General features: G+C 37.6%; 2 protein-coding genes across 3 annotated transcripts; both read left to right on the top strand.

The window, feature by feature from the left end:
- Window positions 1–1,315: 1,315 nt before the first annotated feature.
- On the top strand, window positions 1,316–9,894 carry lmod1b (leiomodin 1b (smooth muscle)). The gene is made up of 3 exons (XM_007248413.4): window positions 1,316–1,810; window positions 3,253–5,061; window positions 7,873–9,894. Exons 1-3 carry the CDS (start codon window positions 1,535–1,537, stop codon window positions 7,897–7,899), a joined length of 2,112 nt encoding a protein of 703 aa, XP_007248475.3. The 5' UTR covers window positions 1,316–1,534; the 3' UTR covers window positions 7,900–9,894.
- A 5,436-nt stretch (window positions 9,895–15,330) lies between these two features.
- timm17a (translocase of inner mitochondrial membrane 17 homolog A (yeast)) lies at window positions 15,331–21,467 on the top strand. 2 transcript variants are annotated; one of them, XM_007248412.4, is made up of 6 exons: window positions 15,331–15,459; window positions 17,482–17,581; window positions 18,096–18,159; window positions 18,484–18,612; window positions 20,401–20,511; window positions 20,658–21,467. In XM_007248412.4, the coding sequence occupies exons 1-6, from the start codon at window positions 15,434–15,436 to the stop codon at window positions 20,723–20,725; spliced, it is 498 nt and encodes a 165-aa protein (XP_007248474.1). In that variant the 5' UTR covers window positions 15,331–15,433; the 3' UTR covers window positions 20,726–21,467. The 2 variants fall into 2 exon arrangements, with proteins under 2 accessions (XP_007248474.1, XP_022538377.1); XM_022682656.2 differs by lacking the exon at window positions 15,331–15,459 and adding an exon at window positions 15,672–15,858.
- The last annotated feature ends 3,556 nt before the right edge of the window (window positions 21,468–25,023 follow it).

The raw sequence follows: 25,023 nt of genomic DNA, 5'->3' as shown, positions 1-25,023 counted from the left end.
TGTAGGGCTTTACACGTTAACAGGAGAATTTTATAGTCTATGCGGAATTTGACTGGAAGCCAATGCAGTGCTGATAGGACTGGACTAATATGCTCAAATTTTCTAGTTTTAGTAAGGACCCTGGCTGCAGCATTTTGAACTAGCTGAAGTTTATTTAAGTTACTGCCGGAACATCCAGACAGTAGCGCATTACAATAATCTAGCCTTGAGGTAATAAAGGCATGTACTAATTTTTCTGCGTCATGCAGTGATAGGGCATTTCTTAGCTTGGCGATGTTACGGAGGTGTAGAAAAGCTGTTCTAGTAACATTAGATATGTGTTTATCGAATGCTAGATCTGAATCTATGATAACTCCAAGGTTTTTAGCTGCTGAACCAGGGGTGGCTGAGAAGTCAGCCAGATTTAGCATTAAGTCTGATAATTTATTTCTAGCAGCTTTGGGGCCTAATAGGAGAACTTCTGTTTTATCACTATTTAATAGGAGGAAGTTGTGCGACATCCATGATTTTACATCTTCTACACAATCCTCGATTTTCTTTAATCTCACTCTGTCGTCAGGTTTGGCTGATATGAAGAGCTGCGTGTCATCCGCATAACAATGAAAATTCACATTGTGTTTTCTAATAACTTTGCCCAGTGGGAGCATATATAATGTAAATAATAACGGTCCTAATATAGAGCCTTGTGGAATTCCATATCTTACCTTGGTATAACTGGAAGACATATCATTTATCCTCACAAACTGATAGCGATCGGTTAAGTACGATTTAAACCATGCTAAGGCAGTTCCGGTTACACCGACCATGTTCTCTAGTCTTTCTAAAAGGATAGTATGATCTATTGTATCAAAGGCTGCGCTCAGATCGAGAAGTACGAGTAAGGAAACACAGCCTTGGTCGGCGGCTATAAGTAGATTTATAGGCAAAGTTTCACAGATTTCTTTAACAGACTCTCGTAAAAAAAACCTTCCAGCTGAAGATGCTGCAAAACATCTCTGTTCTGTTCATTGTTTTTTTGCTGTTTTTTTTTTTGCTTATTGCTGTAAAAATGTTCTGAAATGGTCAGAAATTCTCCAGAATGTGGGGACGTGGAAGGAACGCCAAAATCAGCAAGTTCTTGTTTACTTTAACGACAGACTCTCATTTCAGTGCCGCATGAGAAATACAACCCCACTTTATTATCACTAATAGGAAGTGAGTCTCCTGGATACTTCAGAGTTTTATAAACCGTAGCCCTCCCTACTGCCTTTAAAGGAGCGAGCACCATCGGCTAAATATGGGCATGCAGTCGCAATGGATTTCAAGGAATGTCCAAGCAGACCCGACCCGAGCAGAGCCGTGAGGAGAGCCTCCGGGACAGCGCCTCTGATCGGACTCGGCTGCTCCTCTTAAATGTATCACCGTGGCTGTATGGGACTAGACCTGGGCTAAGAGGGATCTGTGGTCGTAAACCTATATACAGTTTATATACACACGGTATATAAACAGATTTATTGATTGTGGGTTGGTGAGTATTGGTGAGAGTTTTTTAGTCATGTCCAGAAGAAAGGTGAGGGGGTTGACCCGGACCGGGCGCCAGGTCAGCGAGGACCCGGACCTTGACAACCTGCTGTCAAACCTGTCGCCCGAAGAGATGGAGGAGCTGCAGAAGGAGGTGTCCACGGTGCCTGACCCCGACCCCAGCGAAATGATCGTTGTGGACCATGCAGATCAGAAGCAGAGTGGACCTAACAAGAAGGAGTCCAGCTCCAACAACCGGGACGAGCAGCTTGAGTCCAAGATGCGCCTGCAGAGGAACCAGTCCACCGAGGTACAGTACTAAAATGCTACTGTATATGGATGCATTCCATACCTGCAACTGCTCTAAACGATATGGGCTGGGTGTGGAGTTGTTAAAGTAAACTTTAATGGAGGAGTATCATCTGAAAATGCTCCCAAAATACGTCAGTAATCTTTCGTTTTACCCTGAGGTTGCACCAAATATTCGTCAATTTAAATTGCACTTTGTTAAAGTTGTGTTCCATATTCGATATCTGGCTTTTGGCCAAAGGTTTCTCCATTTGGCTAATGTATTTTCGGTTCATCCAAACTGTTAGCCATTCTAGTATCAAATCTCTAAAAGGTGTCTGAAATGACAGCACCTCCTTCAAAAGCTTGGGAGTTGCAGGTTTGGCAGCTTTGGCAGATTCGGCAGGTGCACGGTATGGTACCATAATGGTGATAACTGTAACTTTTGGTCACGTTGATGGTATAGCAGGTGATTTTATGACATTTAGAATGATGAGGCAAGCCTTGCCTCTTATCCTTCAGAAGAGCTGTATTCTCTGGTGCTTCTGAAGGTCAGGCCTGATGGGATTCCGTGGTTGATCGCTCCTTTGCTCACTGCCTTTTAAGGTTACGTCTGCCAGGGCTGGAGGCTTTCCACAGCAAAACAAACCGAGGTTCACAAATCAAACACTCCAGCACTCGGCCGCTGTGTAGATTCACGTCTCCCAAATAGATGACTGAACTTGCATGATGTAAGCATGAATTGCCAAACGCTGACTGTCCAGAAGATTTACCGTTATAGTTTCACAGAGTAATAAATGGTACATGGAACTGTATCTGAACTTAATCTACATAAGCTGTGGTGGGATATATGTTTTTGGCTCCAGTATGAAACACTCAGAAGGTTCCTATTAAAATACATATATAAATGTGGAGATGGACTATTGTAAGGTCTATTACTTACACCAGGCCCAGAGTTCCTAATCCAAATTCAAGTTCTGTAGGTACTTCTGTAATCTAGATTTAAAATAAGCATTGAGCAGGGGTGTTAAGTCTTATCTGGAAAGGATTGGTGTGACTGCAGGTTTTCTTTTAACCAAAATAAAATCAAAAGCTTGTGTTATCAGTTGTTTGACAACTGACACATTAAGTAAACCAGTAGAATGAGGTTTTCCTGCTGGGTGTTTAAAAATAAAACTTGAGTCCCATCCAGGCCCCATGTGCAGTGCACAACCCAGATGGGGCCCATGTTTAACCCTTACTTGTCCCATCGCTGACTCTAATGCAGACATTACTGACAGCCATATGTGGGCCTAATACGGAACCCATGATCAAAACTTTCTTGTTCCCAGTTGGGTTATCCATACAGAACCCCATGGACATATTATTTGGGAGAATATGGGTCCAATATGAAATTTTTAAGCATTGTTATAAAAGTGTTCAAAAGTCTGGACTGTCTTAACAACACCCTATCTCCCTTTCTAGGGTGAGACTCGAAGGGAAAGTCGGAAGCAAGAGTATCTGAGAAAAATGGGTCTAAGCCAGGAGAAGAATGCTCCCCCATCAGACTCCAGGGATGGAGGGCTTCAGAGGCAAACCAGCATCTCCACACCCAGTTCTTTCCCAGCTAAGCAAGATAAGAAAATGGAGGACAGGAACTCAAGAACCGTAGAAGAACCCAGAAGCATCCGAGCAGGACAATTCAAACGAGAGGAAGAAAGTGCGAAGAAAGGTGACATGAAAGAGAAAGTGCAAAACGATGACAGCAAACTCAGAGAACGACGAGAGACAAGAGAAAGTAGCAGCAGCAAGACAAAAGAGCTGATCTCCAAACTTCAGGAGAAAAAGGAAGAGCCCAAAGAGAAGGACAGAAGAGATGACAGTCGGAAGAGGGAGTCGACAGACAGCAAGACGCGGGAGATGATCTCCAGGATACGAGAGAAGCAAGATCAGGAGGAAAAGAAGGAACGTGAGAGACGAGAGGAAGCCAAGAAAAGAGAGGAGGTCAGGATGAAGGGACTTATCTCGAAGATGGAGGAGAAAAAGAATCAGGTTGAAGAGAGCAAGACGAACGGAGAAGAACGACAAAGGAAGACAGAGGACAAAGAGAAAGAGGAGAAGGTAGAAAAACAACTGGAAGTAGAGAAGTCCAAAGAGATGGTGAAAAGTGGAGTGAAGAAGGAGCCTAAAATTACAGACAGAGAAGACAAAGAGAAAGAGAAAGAGAAGGAACAGAAGGATAAAGATCTACCTAAAGGTAAAGAGGAGCTAAAGACAAAGTTTGCCGAAAAGAAAAGCTCTGCCGACAAAGAGCAAACTGTGATTCACAACGACATCCACGAGTCTGGCAAAGAGAAAACGATTGAAAACTGTCAGTCGGAAAATAACACCAAAACAAAGAGCAAAGAGGAGGAGGAGGAAGAGGAGTCCACCAGTATGTTTGCTGAAGATCTGGAACGAGTCCGCCGCAACGATCCCACCATGGCTGAAGTCAATGTCAACAACTCTGAGGTCATCAAAGTCAAAACCCTCATTCAGTTTGCTGAAGCCCTGAATAACAACACTCACATCAAGAGTTTTGCCCTCGCCAACTGCCGAGCAGACGACCACGTAGCTTATGCCATCGCTGGCACCTTACGCAACAACAAGACCCTCACCAGCGTCAACCTGGATTCAAACCTTCTCACCAGCAAAGGGATCATGGCACTGGTCCAGGCCCTTCAGTACAATTCCACCCTCACCGAACTCCGCTTTCACAACCAGCGACACATCTGCGGAGGCAAGTCGGAGATGGAGATGACAAAGATATTAAAGGAAAACACGACCCTCCTAAAGCTGGGATACCACTTTGAGCTGGCCGGACCACGCATGACCATGACCAACATCCTCAGTCGCAACATGGACCGGCAGCGGCAGAGACGACTGCAGGAGCAGAAGCAAGCCCAGGCCCAGGGCAACGGCGACAAGAAGGACTCACTCGAAGTCCCGAAGATCGGCTTCAGCAAAACCTCTCCGAGGAGTTCACCAAAACCCTCTCCCACCCCCTCTCCTGTTCCGTCTCCCAAGTTGATCCCCAAGAAGGGACATGGTGGTCCTCCACCCCCACCTCCACCACCTGGAGGCTTGCCACCACCACCGCCGCCAATTCTGGACGGTGACTTTCTGAAGAACTCCCTGACCCCTGTGTCTCAGAGAAAGGTCGAGGACAGAACTGGAGGCCGAGGCGGAAGCCTAAACTCACGAGACCAACTTCTGGCCTCCATAAGAGGTGCCAACCCTAAAAAGCTAAAAAAGGCAAGAAGTTATATTTCCATTTCATCATTCTTTTTTCATTAAAACCAGTTAAACTAGTTAAAAATATTAAAACGACACATTAAAAATGTGAAAATTCAATACAAGTCAAAAGTTTTAGAACACCCCCATTTTTTTCTGTTTATTTTTGCCATGTAAGCTATTTAGATCAATATCCCTGAAAAAGTACAAAATTGTGCAAAATTTTGAAGCTTCCTATTAATTGGTTAACAGCTTATAGGTAATACGTAGCAATGGAAATAAACTGAGCTTTGGAAATTGATTATAAAAAAATGTTTTACAAAGCCTTCATCTGTTGTAAATCAGTGCTGGAACAGATTGTGTTACTGTAATCAATACTGCAGCATTTATACAACATACAGCGCATTCACACTTTCATCATAATGCCTAGAAAAACACAGACAATTCTTTCAGGAAATTACAAATAAAGGCAAAGAGCAGTGAGTACTATTTTCTACACCTTCAAAAAACTCATGGAAGCTGGAGATAAGTGATAAGCAGTAATAAAGTAATTGCTAAGATAATAAAATAATAAAAGCAGCTTGTCTTGGTCATACAGCACTGCTACTAGATGAAAAAAATAGTTTTTTTTTTTACTTTTGACCAGCAGTGTATGCATAAGTTAAGAATATGTTAATAATATTTTAAGGAATATTTTCAGGCACTTTATTGACACTAACATGCAACTCATTCTAGCACGAGATAATGTTTACAGCTACTAAATGTATTTATTCATTTATACATTCCTTAGTATTTACAGTAGAGTGACTCATTTGCTTGCTATTAGAAAAAACATGATTGTGTAAAATCAGCTAAGCTAATAAGCTAATAGAGCATGCTAACAGTGCATGCTAGCATAAGATCATATACATTTAGGTATTTTATTACTTTTTTTGCTTCATTAGAAGCCTCAATAACTTTTTTTTGTTTTTGTTGGAATAAACTTTACTTTAAGAATGTTATTTTGGTTAACAAATTATTATAGCTATAGGAACATGATACTGCCATGCTAGCTAATGCTAATGCTAGTTTTGTTTGTTTATTCACATTCATGTTTTAGAGCTAATTTTTGTGTGTAGACTCGACATACCTGATCTTTTTAATTCAGATTTGGGTCCTGCAAGACTACAAACAAATTTAGACACCCATTTTCTCAACAGTGTTCTATTGTATTAATGACAGTTAATAATAATAAAAGTAATAAAAAATAAAGGAAAATACAAAAATAGGTTTTAAAAATCCCTCTTTATTCCCTTAACTGTACCCTGTTATATCAATTTAGTCTTTCCAAATATCGTACCAAGATTTTACTGAGTGCATTTTTTTTAAATATGGTGTTTTTTTCTGGTATTTTTACGTTTAAATTTACACTAGGGTTGCTAAGCTTGATAAAGGTAGCACAAGTCCTCAGAACACCGGTGCTTATTAATAGTGTTTAAAGGGCTGTGCTAGATGCTCTTAACAATAATCACAGTGAAGCAGATTTAAACATTGTTTTCACACAATTTTAACCAACATACAGTCATATGAAAAAGTTTGGGCACCCTTATTAATCTTAATCATTTTTAGTTCTAAATATTTGGGTGTTTGCAACAGCCATTTCAGTTTGATATATCTAATAACTGATGGGCACAGTAATATTTCAGGATTAAAATGAGGTTTATTGTACTAACAGAAAATGTGCAATATGCATTAAACCAAAATTTGACCGGTGCAAAAGTATGGGCACCCTTATCATTTTATTGATTTGAATACTCCTAACTACTTTTTACTGACTTACTGAAGCACAAAATTGGTTTGGTAACCTCATTGAGCTTTGAACTTCATAGCCAGGTGTATCCAATCATGAGAAAAGGTATTTAAGGTGGCCAATTGCAAATTGTTCTCCTATTTGAATCTCCTCTGAAGAGTGGCATCATGGGCTCATCAAAACAACTCTCAAATGATCTAAAAACAAAGATTGTTCAACATAGTTGTTGCCATTCTTCAGAGGAGATTCAAAAAATCTCAGCCTGAACTGACACAAGTTTAGATTGGGTATTCAAATCTAAATATGAAGAACATGTAATTCATAATAGTGTACTTAAAAAAACAGTGGTACATTTTTTTTATGTTCAGTCATAACATTTGTCATTCTGTTAATTTTTTGTTGTGTCCATATAGCTCTGGGGAAAAAATAAGAGACCACTTAGAAATTATGAGTTTATTTGATTTTACCAAATTGGAAACCTCTGGAATATAATCAAGAGGAAGATGGATGATCACAAGCCATCAAACTAAGCTGAACTGCTTGATTTTTTTTACCAGGAGTGGCATAAATGTATCCAAAACTGTGTAAGACCGGTGGAGGAGAACATGCAAAAACGCATAAAAACTGTGATTAAAAACCAGGGTTGTTCCACCAAATGTTGATTTCTGAACTTTTAAAACTTTATGAATATGAACTTCTTTTCTTCTTCATAAAGCTCTGCATCTTTTTTTCAGCCATTTCTTGTTTTCTGCAAATAAATGCTTCAAATTACATTATTCCTATTTGGAATTTGGGAGAAATGTTGTCTGTAGTTTATAGAATAAAACCACAATGTTCATTTTACTCAAACAACTACCTATAAATAGCAAAATCAGAGAAACTGATTCAGAAACTGAAGTGGTCTCATTTTTTCCAGAGCTGTATGACAGCAGTCTTATTTTGCTTCAACTATATGTATCTGTATTTAAGTTTGAATATAAAAAATAATGTTGTTCAAGTTTGTGTTTTTAACCTGAACTGTTTTCCATTTTTTTCCCTCGAAGGTTGAACTACCGAAGCTCCTGCAGTAATCAGACCGAGATAGTGGAGTGAAGATGGACGAGAGAACGAGGCCGGACCTCTCATGGACCCGGAACTGGTCAGAACCAGGCATAAGTAACCAGTCTACTACTGCCCTGTATGATGGACCACAGGCGAGGGGTGGATATTGGTCGGTTTATGGGATGGATTCTCAGCTTCAGCCAGGATCTCTCGCAGTACCCCGGACTCTGTAGAGAACCGGAACCTGGTGAAGCTGTGGGGCGACACAGAGGCTGAGGGTGCCAGCCTGAGGGGATGCCTTGCTTATTTTTTTGCACTAAATGAAGCAATTCTTTTGAGAGTGTGCAGTACAGTGTGTTTGTGTGTGTGAATGGAGAAATGGTGCATTTTAGAGCAGATTTAACTCAGCTTCCAGTGACTGACTGCTTAAACTCAATGGGAATATTTTTCTGTTTGGAATTTTAATTATGCTACCATAATTCATCAGATGTAAGAAGATTCATTTGGAACGGTTTGTTGGCAAATTTGCAGACTGAGGTTTTTTTAGAATGGTGAAGATGGGAAGTAGAAGCCTGTTTACACCTGGTTACTTAATTTAGTTTTGAGAATCAGGATTAGGCCAAACCGCATTAAAAATACTAGTGTAAACACATCCAATACGCATCTTCTTTGTTTGTTTTTTTGTTTTTTTAATAATCAGGGAATTTACTTCTTAAACCCTAGATTTCAGATTCTGTTATAAATTCTAATGAAGAAACAATAATGAAGTATTTGTATACAACTGTTTCTCATATTGTCTGCCGTCTCACAGGGTTTTTTTTAGGGCCTATAAAACTGACATTAATTAATGTGGTTTGAAGGTGAAGATCTTTGAGCATGTGTACGGGTTTAAGGAGTGAAAAAAAAGGAATTCAATCAAAATCTCACTAAAGAACCTTTTCATGTCTTTCAGAACTTTTAAATGAACGTTTCTTTAAATGATTATATTTGAAATTTACTGTACTAAACGTGGGATTCAATGTCCAAGAACTAGAACTATATATTAAGAGTGTATTAATATAAAACCTCTTAAAGTTATTTCTCAAACGTTCCTGTAACACAACAATATAATAGAATTAATAATAACAATAATAATAGAATAATATAATAGTTCTTAATAGCCAGAGGAATCCTATTAAAATAACAGAGTTTGGTGGCGCCGAGTGGTCCAGCGGTCTAAAGCGCTGCCACTATGAGCAGGAGGTCGCCGGTTCTAACCCCAGCTCATGCAGCTTTGCCATCAAGCTGCCGGCGTTAGAGGGAGCAAAATTGGCCATTAAATCATTAAAGACCACGTCCATCTTCAATAACCTCATATAGAACATTGCAAAATTGTCATATAGCAAAATTGGCCCTGCTCCCTCTGGGTGGGTAGATGGCGCTCTCTCCCCACATCACTCCTACGGTGATGTCTGCAGCACAGGGCGTCTGTGAGCTGATGTACCAGAGCCGAGCTGCTGTGCTTTCCTCCAAGCGCGCTGGCTGCTCGGTAATGAAAAAGCTCGAAAAGAAGCGGTGGCTGGCATGTATCGGAGGAAGCATGTGTTAGTCTTCACCCTCCTGGTGTGTTGTGGAGGGTGACACTAGTGACACTAGGGTGACACTAGTGACAGGGGGAGTCCTAGTGGGTGTGTTGGGTAATTGGCCGTGTAAATTGGGGAGAAAATGGGAAAAATTTGAAATAAAATTATTAAAAAAAAATAAATAAATAACAGAGTTTATAATTATTACAGGTGACTCAGGATGAAGATGTGATTTCATACGACTACAAATGTTCTATATGAGGTTAGTGAAGATGGACGTGGTCTTTAATGATTGATCTCAGTCTCTTTTACAGCTGTATGGATTTCTGCTCTAACTTGTTTGCTTTTTGGATATTTGGTGTTGTTGTACTCTGCCACGTCTCTCACGCTCTGGGTATCGGCTGTGTGGGTGGAAATATTGTTCAATGTCAGCACATCAATAAATTGCATTATTTTAATTAACCTCTTTTATGGAGACGTGAGTGATCTCATTACAACTGCTGAGTTTTGAATTCTGATAATATTACATAACATTACAATAGAATGTACGAAAAACTGAATTTGTGATTCTGTTATTAATTCTTATGATGAAACAACAACAAAGCATATGTCTACTGTTTCTTATATTATCTGCCGTCTCACAGGGTTCTACTTTAGGGCCTATAAAACTAATATTAATCAATTTATACCTTTGAGCATGTTTTTAGGGTTTAAAGAGTTAATGTAATAGTGTATTGGATTTTAATGTATACAGGTTAAAGTAGTTAATTGTAGTATGGGCATGCAGTTTAGCTCCGCCCATACATGTTGATGTCATAAGCAGTGTTTCAGCACTGACTGCTGACTGTGATAAAGATAGAGCTTCTTTGAGTCACATTAAAAGGGTTTGATTGACAGTACTCACTAACAATGCTTACTAAAGATTACTGCTGAACCACATGGAGAAAGAAAAAGACTTCTGAATACTATAGTCCAGTTTATAGTCAGCTGTTTTGATGTGTAAATGTGAGGTATTTAATCTCAAGAACACTGTACCAAACTGTTAAGCATGGTGGTGGGAGCATCATGCTCTGGGGTTGTTCTGCTGCTAATTTAACTGCTACACTTCACACAGTAATTGAAATATTGAAAAAGCAGGACTGCCTCAGAAGTGGTGGAATGAATAAAACAGGCTTATATTAAGATCTGGAATGGTGTTAATTTTTAAGTAATGAGTCCATATTTCAGCCTATATTTTGCTTGAAGCATGTGGATGACTACCAGAAGTCTCTGGTCAAAGAACAAACTTTTTAGAAAATATTGCTTGTGCTTTATGGATACATCTTTATTGTTTCTTGATTCCAGAAAGCATTAAAGAAAAATTACAGATAAAAAAAAATCATATTTATTGTTAGAGTGAGGGCCTGTAAACTTCTAACTACAACTGAAAGTCTTACATTTACAGAAACAAAAAAGTCTGTAAAGTTGGAGTATTAAATTCTGTAAAAATAAATTCATTAAGCCATATAAATTCTCTCAGTACAGTTTTAGTGGACCTAAAAGTGAATGTAAAATGTGCAGTATGATTCCACCTTTTTATAATGTACTTATAAGAACATTAGTTTGATCCTGACCTTTTGATATCTTAAAGATTAAAGGGCCTTACTTCACTCTTGATCATGTGTAGTTTGATACTCAGCAGTACAGAATGATGGATGATGAATGGCTGATGAATCGTTCTGGTAATGATAAACACAGTGTCAGACCAATCCTAATAAAGCTCTGCAGCGCTAACACAGTGTACTAAAACTGTTCCCTGGCTACAGGAAAACAAATGATCTCATGCTCTGCTATAAACACAGAGGTTTTTCTTTTATCAACAGAACTAAAAATAACATTAAGAGTAATGTAAGTGAACTAAAAATGTTTTGTGTTTAGGGTTGGCAGAAAAAAAAATCAGTGTTTACAGGTATTTTCTGGTTTCCTATTTATTTTTATTTTTTGCATATACAGCTCTGGAAAAAAAATCTAGAGATTACTTAAAAATTTGGAGTTTCTTTGATTTTACCAAATCAAAAACCTTGAATATAATCAAGAGGAAGATGGATGATCAGAAGCCATCAAACCAAGATTAACTGCTTGAATTTTTGCACCAGGAGTGGCATAAAGTTATCCAAAAGCAGTATGTAAGACTGGTGGAGGAGAACATGACAAGATGAATGAAAACTGTGATAAAAACAGGCTTATTCCACCAAATATTGATTTCTGAACTCTTAAAACTTTATGAATATGAACTTGTTTTCTTTGCATTATTTGAGGTCTTAAAGCTCTGCATCTTTATTGTTTCTGAAACAAATACCTATAAATAACGAAATCAGAGAAACTGATTCAGATTTTTTCAGAGCTACATATTTTGGCAGTTTAGCTATATATTCTGGCAATGTATTTGACAGTGATATAACACAATTACGGTAATGAAAACTGTGCTGCTTTCTATCTGTATAGAATATTTCTGATTATATTGTAGTTTTGTTAAAATTAATTATTGATAATTGATAAAAACAAATAGTTTATGTATTCCATTTACACAGATGTTTATCATAAACATTTTTTTTTTGTATATTAAAATAATTGTATGATTTTCCAGAGACGCAAAAAGGTAAAATACTGTAAATTTAACTGGGCAAAGCTTGTAAGCCAGATACTGCAATTTCAATATATTGTCACTTTTAGTTTTAAAACTAAAAAAATACAATGTGATTGCTTAAATACCACATTCTGAAGGATATAATAATAATATGTTTTATAGTTGCTTGTTATAGAGACATTATATCCTCACTGCATGTCTTTACAGTAAAGGCAAATTCCAAACATCACTATTCATAATAGCATTTACATCATCACACCTGCTAAACGAGCAACTGTCCACGTATTTGTGAGCGTATACACTGGGACAGTGGTGTCTTAGCCACTCAAGAACCAGGTTATTGTAGGCAGAGTTCGATACCCAGTTTCAACACTGATAGGCCCTCAAGCAAGGTTGGATGTCATGCAGTGATGTCATACCTCATACCGTACCGAGAAACAGCAAGAGCTGTGTCAAGAACAACATCACATCTTAAGATGTTTCTCCGAACTTGGAGTCCTGCTGGAGTTCTGCTGGACTGTATTGAGGGGTGTTGTGTGCAGCGGCAGGCTCGTTTATACTTCCTCTGCCCTGTCTTGCCCTCTGCACCCATGAAATGCCCATATTTGGTCATTCTGAATGGAGACGCAGTCCTCACCTCATTCCTTTCTCCTTCCTAATAACTGGAAGATAGCCAACATTCTGTCCAACTACAAACAGCGACCACAGAGAAAGAGAGAGTAATGGAGGTACATGACTAGTCTTTCACTAATACACTAGTTAACAGGACAGAGAGAGATTTCTGAGCATGTCTCAGAGCAAAAATACAATAAAGTCATATTGTAGCTGGGCCTGGAGAGCCTGTACACTTATAGGCTGCGAAAGCTGGCATGCAGGTCAAGGAAGTGTTGCAATCTGGTTGTGGCCTTCCTGAAGTACCCTTGCTGTGTGTGGGTAGACATTATCCTGCTGAAAAATGCCCTGCCATGAGGAACAACATGACATGTGTCCTGCACATATTGCTGAGCTGTCTTTGTATCACTACTAGGGGTAACCGACTGACTGTCGTATGAGGTCATTTTAAACCTAGTCAATATGGTTCTGTTGCATAACAGTCCAGGTTTCTTGTTTACAAAATCACCGCAAACACAAAAAGGTGATGATGGCTGGCTCATGTAAGGCCTTGATGGTGAGAATTTGTCAAAATGACCATTTTGCTTCTCTCAGTCTAGGAATACGCCCCTCTTAAAGTCTGTCAACTGGGCAAAATGTGTTTGAATGTGCTCTAGAGACACATCAATAAATAATCTCTCACCGAAAGAGATAGACTACCCAAATGTAGCCTCTGAAAACCTTTTTTATATAAGGCAGCGGGGGGGGGGACACTTTTACATCCTCTTCTAGCAAGATGTGTCTAATCTGACCACACCGTAATCGTTTGTATATCTGCCTGAGATAAATCTGCTTGCAGAGTTTTGCAGCTATCCGGGCATGTTATTTTTTTCTTTAATGAATTTTTACTGTTTTTTTTTTTTACTGTTTTTTTTTATAGAATTTGAACCAATATAGAGTACACTACACTGGGCATGATACACGACACAACCAGATTGCTGGCGCCACACGCCAAAATGCGTTTGACTGACATTACCGACAAAAATAAGATGTCGAACATAGTGGTGCATGAGCTTGCTGCAGTGGTTTTGTTGTGCTGCTATACATGCAGAAGCAAACAAACACAAAAACATAAAAACAGTGTTGGGTAACGTTTACTAAGCTTAATAAGGAAATAGAAAATTGTGTAAAACGTCATTATTTCTTTTTTTCAAAAAAACATTATTTTTTTATTGTTCTACTTTTTCATTTCTACCTTTCAAAATAAGAAAACCAGAAAAAAAATTCAGTCCAAAAATGGATGGTATGATCCATTTAGTTTTAGATTTAAAAATAAGGGATATTTTCCTCCGTCCGCTTAAAGCTGTCCCACCAGCCCAACGAAGGTTCAGTATCCCTTACATTTTAAGACAGGTTTACAAGAAATATAAAATAACCACATGTCAACCACTTACAGACTACAGTTAGATTATCAGAATCTGATAGGCCTACCTTTGTTGACACTGAAATGTTGTGGACATTCCTACATATGTCATTCTTTTAATACAGCCAAATTAAAAACCCTTTTCTAGATATATAAAAAAAAGATTCCATGCCTTTTTTGGCATAAATGCACTCTTTTATATGATATATTTTCTATTTATTTAATGGATTTAAAATTGAACAAAGGGTGCACAAATTCTGCAAAATGACTGTTGGTGACCTAAAAATAGTATTATGAGCTTTTACTAAAAGGACATGGACCAGATATATTCCATCAGTAAAAATGAGTCCTAATGGGGTCTACACAATTAATACTTTTTAATTAATACTTCTTTCTTTTGATCACTCCACCCCTGGTCAGTTCAGTTCATTTCGGTCCTCTCCACATTTCTAGTTAAGTCACAAGCCGTAATTTTTGAATTTTTAAAAGGTTTAATTTGTGTTTTTATTCAGAGACGAGTATTTTCAAGCAGCTATCAGAAAAATCTCATCACAGTTTATATGACTAGCCTACCGTTACCTTTCTTTTACAAAAATCTCCGTATATCCATATATGTTTTAACATCAGCTGCTCCGACTAGCTGCCTGAACTCACAGCGGGGGGCGGGGCGTCTTCCCCACACTGACCCTACTTTGCGCTACGCAAAACCAGCAAGCTGATTGGTTGTTTCTCCTGAAAGGCGGGACTTTCTCCTTGAACCGGCACCACGATTGGTTAAGAGACACAGAGCGGTCAGTGCCGTCTCCTCAATAATAAAGTTTTTTTAATTTTATCATAATACGGGAAATTTACGGGAAAAAGGTATGTATAATCAAACCAATTAATGTTACAAAATGCAAGAATGGAAAATTAAATAACCTACTAAAGATTCAGTTTTTCTGAAACTCTGATTGTGAGGGGCAGATATTAAAAAACTATTTAAGTTTTACACCCTGTTTTATATTTTACAATTTAGTTCTCACAGTAAGAAAGTTCAACAGATAAAGTTTACACTGACCTGTGTGTGTGTGCAACCAGTTGTAGGTACTTAACCTACTGTAAAACTAATCAGTAACAGGTGAACTGGGTGAAATGCTCCTGTAGATATTTTTTTTTACACATTTATATTTAGATAATATTATATATTATCTTAAACACCTTATCTTATATAATATCATATTAAACAGAAGGGGGGCTCACTGGCTGCAGTTCCCCCTCACGCCGCCAGGTGGCCCGTTGTCGTAACCGGAACCTGCTGATCTGACGTCAACCTTGAACTGTCTTTTGTCCGGTGACGTCATTCGGAGCAGTAACAGAACAAGATGGAGGAGTACGCGAGAGAACCGTGGTAAGCCGGCCTGGCCGAATTTTACTTATTTTTATAATTTATTAATGTTCAGATCAGCGCGGTTTAGTGTTTTTAGTGGAGATTAGCGCGCTGTAACGGGGAGTCTGAGGGGAGCGCGTGCTGTCAGGGTTTGGGTTAGACCGGGTCCAGCGGGAAGGTCTAAAGCACGCGGCCGGAGAGCTCGAGCTGACAGGCGGGGTGACCTTGCTCTGAGAGCGGCGGAGCGGGGGACTCGCGGGCACACTCATAACACAGCTACAAACTAACTACATAACCACGAGACTGAGCTAATTTTATATCACCGATTTAACTAAAATAATCCAGACAGAGCTGAAATATTAACTTAAACTCTGAGTGATCTGACATGCTCCACAGATTAATGAGGTTTATACCTCAGAGGTGATTTATTTTAACTAGTTACGTTATCTAGCTTCGCTAAATTAACTATAGTTAGTTAACGCTAGCTTACTAACCTAGTTAACCTGGTTACCATAGTAACCGCTGCGCTAAATTGTGTAATTTGTTTGGTATGGTTAGCTAACCGCTAGCGTTAGTTTCCCCACAGAAGTAACCTAGTTTGTTTAGTAACCTAACTAGCCTTTTCTCCTCTAATTAGTAAACCGTGCATAATTTAACCCATAGATATTTTAAAACATGAACAAAAACAAACATACTAGGGGTTAAAATGTAATAATTAAATTTGTTTTCATAATTAAATACTTTAACCCCTTAACAGGCCAGGATTTTTGTCAATATTCTGCCTGACATTACACCCCTAAATCTTGAGGATTTCTATTCAAGCATTACATAAAAAGCTTTCATGTTTGATAAGGAATGTTACTGTAGCCCGTATGCAGTTCAATGCATGTTAATAGGTTAAACAATGAAGCAACGTTGCCTCTCTAATTATGGCATGATTTTTCCCTCAGACAACCAACCAACTTTTGGTTATTAGTTAACTAACTACATTCCATTCCATTCCATAACATATCTTATTTTTATGTAACAGCTATTTATTTTATTTTCAATTTAATGTTAGAAGGCATATCTACACCCATACTACTAACCTAGTTAACCTGGTTAGTTTCCATAGTAACCGCTGCACTGAGTTTTGTAATTTGTTTGGTTAGGTTAGCTAACGGCTAGCTTTAGTTTCCCACAAAAGTAGTTTAGTAGCTTTTTCTCCAGTAATTAGTAAACAGTACAAAATTGAACCCATATATATTTCAAAACATGTACAGAAACAAACATACTAGGGGTTAAAGTGTAAAAATTAAACTAGATGTTTTCATAATTAAAGACTTTAAACAATGAAGCAACCCCTCTAATTATGGCGTAATATTGCCCTCAGATAACAAACCAACTTTAGGTTATTAGCTAGTTACCTAGTTATACCATTCCATTCCATACAATACTTTACTCTTTATGTATTTAGCTATTTATTTTATTTTTAATTCAATGTTAGAAGGCGTATCACACTACAATGTGGTGTACAACAGGGTCATATATACAATATGCTTATGTGCAATCTAGGACTGTAGTAGTGATTTTCATATTTTACACTTTTGGGGGCTGCTTAAAATTTTGCAAAAGAAAGAAGTATAAAAATGTATAAAATGTAGGGATCATTGAAACGTTTTGACAAATAAAAAAAAGAAAAGGATTATGTCTAAAAGACTAAGTTAAAGGACAATCCCAAAACAAATTAGCTAGCCAGTTACAGTTTTTACAACATTACAAAGACCTTACAAACCGAACATTGGTTGTCAATATCTTTCCTAAACCAATGTAAAAAAAACCTGTGTAACTGTTTACCTGTACTAATGCTACTACCTGTGTGAATGTAATATGACAAAAAAACTCATTGGATTTAGTTTGATTTAGTAATGCAGTGTAGTATTGTTATTTTTTTCTTTTTATCTTTTTTTTTCTGTTAACATTTACCAACATGATCTACATACAGTATGCTGTTAGTTATCTGATAGTTGTGTCTGTATTTTCTGTGTTTTTTTTCTTATTTAGTCCCTGGAGGATAGTAGATGACTGTGGCGGTGCATTCACAATGGGAGCTATAGGTGGAGGAATCTTCCAGGCTGTTAAAGGTTTCAGAAACTCACCTGCTGTAAGTCCTCTGGTTTTGTATGATTAAATCACATTATAGTAATGTGCAATGGTTTTGCTCCTTTGGTTATGAGTGAATGGTTATAAAGGTTAGCAACCACTTGCATCATTTTCTAGCACCATCTAAGGCTGGATGGCCTGTGTAGCTCCTCCTTTATGCAAAACCAAAACAAAAGTGATATACTTAAGATTCAAATGGTTTTTAAGTATTTAAAATGTAAATTAAACATTTTCATTTATGCTTTTTGGAATGTAAGGTGGGGACATATGTTAATATAAATTTTAAACAAACAAAGCCATTGGTAGGTACTTCTTTATTAAGGAAATTCTGGAGTGTATTTTTTGGTTAAGGTGGGTGTTTGAGTCACATGTTGGGTTCTTCATAAGGTTCACCTTGGAACTTATCCTGAGCTCCCAGTGTCCTTTGGACAAGGTCAAAGTGTCTGATGCTGAGCTCTGTTAGTTGAATAGGAGATGATGGACTGCTTACACTTTTATCTGTCTCTCTGTTTTAGGGAATAAATCACAGACTGAAGGGCAGCATGACTGCCATCAGAACCAGAGCTCCACAGCTAGGAGGTGAGAATGGGTTCATAGTGCACTGATTGATTGTTTGATTAGGTTGGTAATCAAAAAAATATACTGAATGTTTTGATGATTAATGTGGCAATTGTTTATTTTTTTAAATAACCAATCTGATAAATGTTTATTCAACCAAATCCAATCATTGATCCAGTGAGCCTAACAGTGTTGGGCAACTCTAATGTTGCTTTTTTGAACACCTGTTTCTTGTTAATCTTTGGCCATGTTTCTTTTTTCTTTCAATAAAACATTTTAGGATTGTAAGTTTATTAGCGATTATGGTCTTAAAATTCAAACCTAAATGTTTTCTGCGTACTACAGGAAGTTTTGCCGTCTGGGGCGGACTCTTCTCGATGATCGACTGTGGGCTGGTGAAAGTTCGGGGGAAAGAGGATCCCTGGAACTCGATAACAAGTGGAGCCATGACTGGAGCTATCCTCGCTGCCAGAAGTGAGTGAAAATTTGGGCCTGTGTTTCAGATTCTTACATTATTTTTCATTCCTTAATTCATTGTGTTGGGGAGCTTGGAGTAGCCTACCTAAATCCCATGAACGCCAAATGCTGCGAGACTCATACTCTCTTTATGTGGTAGTGTTTGCTAAACATGTAACGATTAGGGGTGTCACGATTCTCTAAATCCTCGATTCGATTTCATTTTCGATTTGAGGGTCACGATTCGATTCGATTCTCGATTTTCTTGTTTTTTTTTCTTGTTATTATTTTATGCCTCATAAAATTTAAATAATATATTTATTATTATTATTATTATAAATATTATAAATATTATTATTATTATTTATTAAGATATATATGGTAATGCCATCTAGTGACTTTTGTGGGTAGCAACAGTGTGCACTATTAAAACAAGCAGTTTATCAGAGCTGTGTGTGGATGGCTGGTGAAACTGCTCACTTACATGAAGCTGCAGTTCTTCATCAAACCACTAGTCGGAGCTGCAGCAGCACAAGCCCCGCTCTCTTCACTCAGTCACTACTTCAGTACAGCCCAGCCACGGGCTACAGAGCTCAGCCAGTCCGTTTTTACTGTTTCTGTAAACAAATAAAGGTTTTAACCCCACTAACCGGATAATACAGCTCACTACAGTTCATCTTTCAGCCCAAGCAGCTAACAGCAGCAGGTTAGAACAGCCGACACGGAGTCACTGCTCGGATTACATTATAAACAGGTCAGTTAGCTCGCTGCTAACCTCAGGATGTTTATAACTACGGAGTTTAGTGGACACACCACGGCCGCCAGGTAAGTCTTTTAAAGGCTACTGAAGACTATTAAAGACTATTAGAGGTTATTGAAAGCATTATTGGGGGGCAGAAATCAGTACAGGCTGGTTAGATAAGTGATGTGGTGAAACTGTGACTAGCGCTGTGACAGTGATGTTTATTAACGTCATTAAAACAGATTTTGTCAGGTATTGTCTTATAAATATTTACACATAACTTATATCTCTCCTGAAAAGCTTTTATTTTAGTCAGAAACACGCTTGTGTTTACTTTATCTGAGAGAAAGATTTTTTTTAATTCAATGGAAAGCAACAGGTGTAGTCAATTATAAGTTTAAGATTTTTAATCCACCTCACTGTGATCTATAGTCAGTGTTCTCAAGTCACACTGACACACGCATTTCAGCGAGTTCACACGCTCTCACCTGCGCGCACCCACCCCTCCGTTAGATACAGATACAAAACCTGCGCGCCCAACCCCCGCCCCCCCCTCCCCCGTTGGACAGATAAAAAACAGTGATCACACTCCCGCCGACACTCAAAACTTGAGAGCCCTGTTTATATTTCTATAAATCCGTTTTCAGTTTCTCCTCCGTGGTTGAAAGGCAGCTGTCTCTCACACAGCAGAACTGAGGGCGGGGCTGCGCTCATGCAGCGGCTCTCTATTTAAATGAATAGGATGCGCTGTGTTGGTGCCGCGCCATTTGCGTAGCGCGCTGCGCCATTTGCGTAGCGCGCTGCGCTATTTGCGTAGCGCGCGCGGGAGGGATCGTCGATCCTCTTTTTGACTTCGATACTCGAGACCATGACCTCATTTCGATTCGATTTCGATAAAATATCGAGATCGTGACACCCCTAGTAACGATCATGTGTCCCACCGAATCCGAGTCACATGATTTTTCTTTAATATCAAGCATACCCTACTATCTGTTTTTTCTGCCAGTTTTGAATTGGTATCTGATATTTATTTGTATTCTTTTTCTTCTTTTCTCTTTTCTAAGATGGGCCTGTGGCCATGGTTGGTTCTGCTGCTATGGGAGGCATACTGTTAGCTTTAATTGAAGGTGCAGGAATCCTTCTCACAAGGTTCGCTTCAGCACAGTTCCCCACTGGTAAGTGTCTAATAAATAATATATATAAGCAATGACATACCAGACTTTTTGAGATATACTGTGTAATAGGGGTGTAGCAAAGCACTGTCTGAACATCATTAATTAAATGTTCTTTTTTGTAAATGTTGTTTTGTTTGTTTTTTCAGGTCCACAGATGGAGGACCCTGCCCCCATGCCGGCTCCTTCCTTTGGGGACTACAGACAGTACCAGTGAGGTCCGGTCCAGTCTGTGGACAGGCTTTAATATTCCATGAACTCGTCTGAGAACTCATCTGAGTTAAAACTTCAGCCTCTGTGGAACTTTCTGTCTCTCTGTTGTTGAATGAGCATGAACCGAACCAACGCACCTCACCAGTACGGACTTGTGTCGGAGAACGAAAAGGGCAACACTTTTGTGTTTGTTAATGGACTTGTTTTAGTTTTATTTAGTTTATGGTCCCTCCTCCTTCCACACTGGGTCGTCTTCAGTATGCCTTTTGCCATCTAAGCCTTCTGTCATCTATCTACACCTCTGTTATCTATCCCGTTGGCAGACAGGGGGTGGGTCAAGAAACATCTCTCTTTAGCAGGTTGTGGCAGTTTGTTCCAAAAAGGCTGGTGGTTTCCTGTTTTGTTCTTTTTGTTCTAATGCACTGATGTTAAGCTCAGTAAGGGTTTGTGTATTAGTTTATGGTTTCTGTGCTTTGTAGAACAAAGAACTCTAAACTGAAATTCTGGAGTACTTCACAACTAAGACCGGGGAACAAAAGTACTTGTCCAACTTTGGACCTTTTGCTCAGAAAGAAGCAGAAATTGTGTGGATAAGCTTGTGTGTGTGTGTGTGGAAGGTAATCTATCATTATTATTATTATTATTATATTCTGCCTTAATGTTCACTGTCTCTTTAGTTCCACAGAACTCTTGTATAGATAAAAAAAGTTGTAAATTTATTGCATAAACTTTACCATCTGAACATGTCCCTGAATTGGTAGTTATTTATTTTTTATATATTTTTTGTGAGGGATCTGAAATGTTTGTCTGAAGCTTTACTTGGCTTTACATAATAATAATATTATTATTATTATTATTACTATTATTATTATTATTATTAACAATAATAATAAAAAAATTATGAGGTGTATGCGTGTGTTAGATGAGTGGATAAATTAAAGTTTTTAATTCGACCTAATTAAAAACGATACTGAATAAACAGGTATTACTGAACCACCACTGGATGTACCTTTGTTCAAAAGAGTTGAGTTTTATAAGCTTTAATATTCTAACTACTGGAAAACATTGAAGTTGGCCAGTAATCCAATCAGCACGTTTACACGACCTTGGGTAATCAGATAGGATGCTGTTAATTTGCAGCTTCTAAGGCTGGTAACTAATGAACTTATCCTCTGCAACAGAGGTAACTCTTAGTCTTCTTTTTAAAGTTCTTGATGTTTTGGATTAACTGACCTTAATTCCCTAAAGTATTCTTAGTTGAGTAGTTCTTCCCACACTATAACCTTGGGTTATCAGAAAATGTATAAACTCACTCCAATGAGTTTAAGTGAGCCAGGCTATGATTGGATTTCTGTTTTGCAACCAGTCAATGAACTCACAGTTATGAGACATGACATAAACATCACCTAAAGCTTGAAGTTCATGCCACTGCGTTTTAAGCACATCAAGCCACAATATGAACATATGCCAGGTAGAAGATGAAGGTTTTTAAAAGTCTTTAAGTTTTGTTTCTAAAATGATTGGATTCTGGTTAAGGGTATACATGCAAACAATATGATTATTAGACTAAAATCCATTTCAGGGGTCCAATTTGTAGATCTTACTCTGATCCAAGAAATTTTGAATTTGAATATGCTGTTTACATAAAGACTATTTACATAATAACAGAAGAAATCTGAATTATTAGCAATTGTGTATGAAATTCTGATTTCATTTGGTTGAGTGTTCTCCAGCGTTGGATCAACCTGTGTAATTGTATTAAGGGTATTAAGAGTATGATGCACACCAAACCTGGAGGCATATTTGACTTTAGAAACCAGCATGACAAAATTTACTGAAACTGAATCAGTTTATTAAATACTTTACAATTAATTAACAGTACTTACGACAGTAATAAACATTGTTAAATGGTAAAGCCTTAACTAATTATTAACTGATACTAGGTAAGACATTATTAAACATTATTATTAATATTACAGATTAAAAATATTGTAAAGATTATTACTGTCCTAACTAGCAACAATTAATAATTGTCAATCTGTTGTAAATATTGTTAATATACCGTACATCAAAAAAGATGGATGGATGGATGGATGGATGGATGGATGGATGGATGGATGGATGGATGGATAGATGGATAGATGGATAGATAGATAGATAGATAGATAGATAGATAGATAGATAGATAGATACTTTATTGATCCCTGAGGGGACATTCTAGACATCTAGCAGCAGGTATAATACACAAAGTTAAAAAATAATGATATAAGATACATATAAATACAATCAAATAAAAAATTGAATGTACAATGTAAAACTACAGTCTTTAGTGTGTGTGTAATGTAGAATGGAGGTAGTGCAGTTGACAATGGTAGTGCAATAGACAGTGAAAACCAGTTGATGTGCATAAAGTGAGGATAACTGATGTCAGCCATATAGAAAGTGCAAATACACAGTTATATAATAATTTAAATTTAGCAGTGCAAAAGATACGTAAACAGTAGATGAATTAACTAGTGAATGAACTACTAGTGCAAAATAGGGTAGAACTATAAAAATAGTGTTATAGGCATCAGCAAGACTGAGAGTGTGTCCATAGCTGAGGGTGTGTCCATGGTGTGGCCAGTTACCAGAATGAAAAAGTGTCACATAGTCTTCAGTTTGCTGTGCTGAGAGGAGTTGAACAGTCTTATGGCCTGAGGGACAAAAGACTTTCGGAGTCTGTCTGTGGAGCAGGACTGGGACAGTAGTCTGCTGCTGAATGAGCTCCTCTGCCTGGTGATGGTGCTGTGCAGAGGGTGGTGAACTTTGTCCATGATGTTCAGCAGCTTGCTGAGTGCTCTCCTCTCTGCCAGTGGTGTTAAGGTGTGAAGTAATTAAATATTTTAGTTAATTGGATTTCATTTTATACAGATTTCTCTTTAGACTATTAGAGTCTTCTTATGTGTTCATTGCAGACAGAAAACAGCGTTTTTTTTTTATATTTTTCCCGTGAACATGATTCAGGTCTGAAGGGGTTAATTTTACACAGGAAACACTAGAGGGCAGTGTTGTGTAGTAATAGAGTTATATTAAAACGTTACAGAGGCTTATTTTGTGGACAATTTTTTCTTAAATTAATTTAATCTCGCTTTTCGTTCATAAAGTAGATACATGTTAAAATGGCAAACAAAATATCCATGTATTACCAATATAGTGTATAAAGGCAATACCACCAAATGGGTGCCATTTCTGTCCACAGGAATTGCATGTATAAATGTGCACACAAAATAACTTTAAAATACATTTTATTATTATAAGTGTTTTATACATTGACCTCACTGCAAACGTAAGATATGTAATAAAAAAAATAAACTACTTAGAACATTGAAAAAATAACATTTGTTACCTCTTCCCACTCTCTAACTAAAACTTTACCATGAAATATAATTATTAAAATCCTTTAGAGATGTAATTATATATGGATTGTTATGTGACTGCAAATTACATATATGCTTTAAAAATATTTCATTCATAATAAATCTGTAATATTTAAATGAAAATACACATTTTAATTGGGTGCCTGGGTTTCACTCATTCCTGTTACAGTAACACATTACCCATCTGAAAAATCTGGAACATTCTACAACAAATCACTTTTACAACAGGAAGTGACATCAGTTGGTTCTTCTTGGGAAGACCAAAATTAAATTCCCTCAATTGTTTTTCTGTATATTTGATCTTTTTGTAACTATGAATGAGGAGATCACTCTCAATGCTTGTTCCTGTTACCTAAATTAATTCTTAATAGTTTTATTTTTATAGAAATTTTGGGAAAGTACTAGAATGTGCATTAGCATAACCTCCATGTAGCTATTTATCCTGTTTTTGTTTATTCTATGCTAAAACCTTATTCCTGTTACTTTCATTCCTGTTACTCAAAAGATAAAAAGTGACAGGAATGAGTGCCAGTAACAGGAGTGAGTTCCAGTAACAGGAATGAGTGCCAGTAACAGGAGTGATTTTCTTTTTTGTCATGAATATAAATTATTTGAAAATGCAGTCAACCATTTCTTTAACATAAAGACTTTCTTTGAAAGAAAATCAAAGGAATTAGTGGACTTGCTTTTAAACATGCTTCTTAAATGTCACATGAGTTTTTTTAACCATCTTTGGCTCAGAAACCTTGTCAAAAAATAAGTAAAGCTGCCCTTGTTTGACCAGTACATCTTTTGAATAGGTAAATATGTGTTATTAGATTCAGCGTTTAAAAAAGAACAGCTATTCAACTTAAGCTGTGTAAAATTTCTGTATTTCTAGTTT

Source organism: Astyanax mexicanus, chromosome 24 (assembly GCF_023375975.1).
Source record: "Astyanax mexicanus isolate ESR-SI-001 chromosome 24, AstMex3_surface, whole genome shotgun sequence".
Taxonomy (NCBI): Eukaryota; Metazoa; Chordata; class Actinopteri; order Characiformes; family Acestrorhamphidae; genus Astyanax; species Astyanax mexicanus.
This window is presented reverse-complemented; position numbering and strand designations above follow the sequence as displayed.